This window comes from Penaeus chinensis, chromosome 3 (genome assembly GCF_019202785.1).
Source record: "Penaeus chinensis breed Huanghai No. 1 chromosome 3, ASM1920278v2, whole genome shotgun sequence".
NCBI lineage: Eukaryota > Metazoa > Arthropoda > Malacostraca > Decapoda > Penaeidae > Penaeus > Penaeus chinensis.
Window position 1 is genome coordinate 36,840,224 of NC_061821.1, and position 5,000 is coordinate 36,845,223.

The 5,000-nt window shown below is 38.9% G+C and overlaps 1 protein-coding gene across 12 annotated transcripts in view; it reads left to right on the plus strand.

Annotated features, from left to right (window-relative positions):
- The window catches only part of LOC125044737, a 69,797-nt gene that overhangs the window by 48,721 nt on the left and 16,076 nt on the right, over positions 1-5,000 (plus strand). For 2 of the 12 annotated variants that reach the window (XM_047641640.1, XM_047641691.1), the window contains exon 10: positions 1,842-1,859. The exons of the other annotated variants lie outside the window; for them this stretch is intronic. In XM_047641640.1, the coding sequence (XP_047497596.1) occupies positions 1,842-1,859 (18 nt within the window). The remainder of the gene's footprint in view (positions 1-1,841; positions 1,860-5,000) is intronic. 12 annotated transcript variants of the gene reach the window in all.

Consider the following 5,000-nt stretch of genomic DNA (forward strand, 5'->3'; position numbering starts at 1 on the left):
AAAAAAATCTGGTACAATTTTTCATATCTTTTGTCTTATTCGTATATAGTTTGTTTTCTTCTTTTCAACTGTATATTTGAGTTTTTTTATTATCTACTAATGTCCGCTATGCTGCTGAATCGCTACAACTCACTCCAATCGCCTGCAATTGCACCTCTCAACATGAGTGTATAAAATCTATTAACCTTCTCTTTTTCGACTAACCCTTTCCTTGTCATAGAATAAGTCATTTTGTCTCGCTAAAAAAATCCCTTTTAGAAATACCAATAGATACTTTGCCCTTTAAAAAAACATGATAAGATGAATAAAACTTTTCTTCTTAGAAGTATCAATGCAATTCAGTCCGTAGTATAATTATTGAATTAAGTCCATATAGATATCTTCCACATGAACCACACAAAACCCAACACGTCTCAAGAACTCTGTCATGATCTATCGTACTCTCTCTCTCTCTCTCTCTTTCTTTCTCTCTCTCTCTCTATTTACCAGTTTATCTATCTATCTATCTCTTTTTCCACATTAAACATTAAACATTTCTGTCCGTCTTCCTCATATTCTATCCCCATTACCTAAAGTATTTCTATGCAAATTCATAGCCTTATTGTATTTATCTTGTATTCCTTCTTAGTTATGTTAGACTTTCTCCCTCTGTCTTCACATTGCACAGAGAAGTTCTTTCTCCCATGAACACACAGACATAATCTACCTTTTTGATGAACTTCAATAATTTACCTGCACCTTGGCCCCCTCCCTCCGTTCCCTCCGCCTTGCTCCTCCACCCCCCCCTCCCCCACCCCAGACAAAGAGCAGGAGAAAATGATCTTAAAGGATCGACTCTCGAACCGGATCCACAAGTTCTTCACTGAGAGTCTCGATGCCAAGCAGTTCGACAAGTACCTCAAGACTTACCGCCAGCCGGGACCCAAACCACGCTGTAAGTCGACGATGGTAAACAGAGAAAGTTTGCTATTGATTATTGAGGGTAACTTTAGATACAGCAAACGGGTGATCAAAATATAGTAATTTAAAGACATTTTTTATTCCTTTTTTATATAAAGGAGTTTATATCAGTGCGGCTCTTGTTCATATAACAAATAACCTAAGATAACCGTCGATACTACGAGTGGCGTCTGGTGAGTACGATTAGAAAACAAAGTTTCAAACATAGTCTAGTTGCCTTTAATGCATCTTAGAAGAAGTAGTGTTAGCATTATTAACACCTTTTCGTGGTTACACTGTCGATTTATCACCACTGCACGGTGACCAGCTATTATTATATCCCGAATTTCGGAGAGACGCATAAGAAGAAAAGTTCCATTCTATTTACGTTTCTCGAAAATGTATGTAGCGCTGCCGTCGCAGTGTCAGAGATCTTCGTACACGCCCCGTGACAGAAACCGATTTCAAGCGGATTAAAGATATATGCATATTTCTCTATATGAATAACGGTAGTTCCATTTGCTAAATAACACAAGGGACTTCCACAACACTACTACCTTCCCATTCACCGCTAGTTAGTAAGCATGCTCTTTGTAAGTAAATAGTTGTATAGTTGTATTCATTTTAGCAACTTACAAAGTGTGTAATTTTTTTATTAGATCGTTTTTGGCAGATTATACTTTTTACAAAGTTTTAGTAGAGAAAAGGGGTATACATAACTCTACCCTTTATTTTGAAAGGAGTCAGATAAATATTTTCTTCCTACAGAATTTTATTTTTATGATGAAACAGTCTGTAACTTTGAGCATGAAGTAGTAGTCAAGTTCTCACGTAGCACTTTCCTGTAGGCCTAAATAACTTAGACCTAAATAACTTAGACATTTTATTAACTTGTCTTACAGATGCGTCGCGGAGTGGAGGTAAGTTGTAGCTGACTTGCATGACTTCCAGTGTCCTTCTCTTTGGGGAATATATCTGTGGGTGTCCGGCCTGGATATGGCACCCTTAGGCCAAGCGACCACGGGTTGGCGCCGAGTCTTGCATGGAATTAAGAGCTCTTTGGTGTGTCACTTTTCCACATTCTGTAATCGGATTTGCATGAACAATTATTTCCTTGATTTTGTTTAGTGATGACAAATCACTGTTTCGTTTTGCAGACTAAGAAATTGCGTGTCACGGGATTTTCGTTTTTGCACATGGACATGCGCATAATCTTATGCACATATGTATACATGGAGTACATGTAGATATTCATATATACAAATACACGAACACAAAACCAAAAATCCATTTCTACAATTTTATGTTTTTTGCAAGAGTAAATCGCAAGTGTGTCGCATGCGTTCGATTAAAAGAAAAAAATATACAAAAAACTGAAACAAGATAAATATTACTAGAGAATTAATTAAAATGTCCTGCCCTTTAGGTGAAGAAGGGGCCTTAGATAGGTAGTGGAGGGGTGGGTGCGTCATGAGTGGGTGGATATGCTTAGATGTGGCGTGAGTGGGTGGATTAGTTATGGGTGAGTGGAAAAAAAGACGTGTGACTACAAGACAAGCAAATATGAGGGTAGGTTAGTGGGTAGGCAGTACAATGAAGATGTAAATGATGAAAAAAATATAGAAAGAACATAATTTGCTGAATTAAGTAATAAATAAATATGGGAATGGGGAAGAGAGAAGGGGATAGAAGGGAGAAAACCGGAGAAATCTTTATTTCAGAATGTGACATTTCTCGTCGTCTACAACGACCTGGAAGTGACTGACATCTTGTCTTCCTCTTGCTCACGCCTGGATTTCTCTCCATCATGAATATGAATAAGACATCAGGCAACTCACCGCCCCCCTATCCCCCTCCAGCCACTCCCAGGATCTGAAGGTCACACGCCTACCCTTGATACGAACATTTGCATCTCAATGTGTCTAAGTTAAGATCGATTCATATCAGGAACCAATACACTTCATAGGATACTGTCGTCTTTATTTGAATTAGCAGCGGAAGGGATTATGTATAGATTTCCTGTTGAAAGGTTCAGGGGTGTCAGACTCATTAACTAAGGCTACACTGATATGATATGAATGCATAGTATGTGGGGGAGATAACGTGGCTATAAACATCTCTTAGAAAATCAATAAGGGAAGTGACTGTTTTTAATATATAGTTCACACGTTATTTTCATATTTTATAGTCTATATACTACATAATACAAATGTTAAACGTAAAACACTCACAGGGTGTTTGATTAATTCAAAATAAGAAATATGATATAAGTAACATTTTCAAAAGAATAAATGCGTTTCAAATGAAGTAACACACAAGGTATTTTTTTGTCTGAGGGCGGTATGTAAGAATGTAGGTTTTTACTTGTAGTGAATTACATGTATAGAGCACACATACACTCGCGCACACACTTATATGTATATTTATTTATGTGTATGTGCGGATAGATGGACGGAGCTTTTTGCCCACACTCGTTTGTAAATGTGTGTGTTTACATAAACACATTCATACAAAGAAAATATCCCTAGAGGTTAGATACTTAAATGTGGCGGAATGAATGCGTAGACTTATTGGATACAAGTACAATCGATAATGGCTACAAGGAAGGAAAAACAGAATAGAGAAGGGGGGGGGGGGGGGCAAGGAAAACAAGAAAAGAGAGATAGGAAAGCAAAGGATAGAGAGAGAAGAGCGTAAGACAGAGAAAGAGAAGGGAAAAAAGTAGCGAAGAGAAGGAGAGGGAGGGAGAGGGGCAGGCGGGAAGAGGGGAGGACAAAGGATGTCGCGACGGTACAGGCAGAGGGTCGCCGTGACTCGGTTCTCCAGTGTTTGACAGTGGCCGGGCTTCACTGTGCATAGACGCCTCTCTCTCCTGCAGTCGCTCTTCCTCTCGCCGGGGTTTCGGAAGCGCAGTGTGTCAGCAGCGAAAGGGAGTGTTAGTACGAGCATAGGACTTGGCGGTGTGACGGGAAGTTGTTAACTAAGTGGTGGTTTTGTTTAAAGTCCTATTTTGTGTGTCTGTCTCTTTCTTTTTATTATTGGCTTCTTCACTTTCTCCTTCCAGTTTTCTCTCAATTTACGTGTTTACGTTCCTCCCCCCTCTCTCTATCTCTCACATTTCCTCTCTCTCTCTTTCTCTCTCTCTCTCTCTCTCTATCTATCTATCTATCTATCTATCTATCTATCTATCTATCTCTCGCATTCTCTCTATCTCTCGCATTTCCTCTCTATCTCTATCTATCTATCTCTCGCATTTCCTCTCTATCTATCTATCTATCTATCTATCTATCTATCTATCTATCTATCTCTCTCCTCCCCTTCCTCTCTCTCTCAGCCCCCCCTCCCTCCCCTCCCTCTCTGTATGAGACAGACACGCATACACAGAGTATGGTGGTAGAGAAGCAAAGGGAATCTCTGTAGTGACAAATACACTGTGTGAAGAGTGTGAACAGAATAGCAGCAACAGGTGAACGCTGAACTTCCCGTCGGCGCGCAACAAATGTCAGGCATGAAACTTTCAGAGAAGCTTGTTCGTGCGTCTGAAGTTAGTAGAGGGGGAGAAATAAGAAAGAAAAACCTATCTAACAGTTTATATCTGAACGGCGTGTTTATATTTTTCTGTTCGTGTTTACTGTTCATTACTACTTTGTGTTTGTCTTTCGAAGTGACAGTTGTGATGGTTTCCTAAACACTGTGGAACCAAATTACGAAACGGAGAGAAAATATTAGATTAGAGAAGATCAGAAGACTTTAAACCTGATATAAAATTAGTTTGAAGCCGATTTAAGCCTGATTAAAAGATAAAACCGATGAAGATTAAGCTCTACAAAAATAAACCAAAATATTGGTTTAAACCTGAAAAAAAATACGATCTCGCTCCCAAATTTTAACGGGAAAAGAGAAGAGAAAAGTGAAATTATCCACGTGAGAATTAGAAAAGTAACAGCAAGAAAGAATCCACAGAACGCAGAAAGGAAATAAAAACACCAAAGGAAAAATGTCTAGGAAACGTAAGTTTACTCGTAGTCTCTAGTCTGTGGTTGACACGATTTATGATTTAT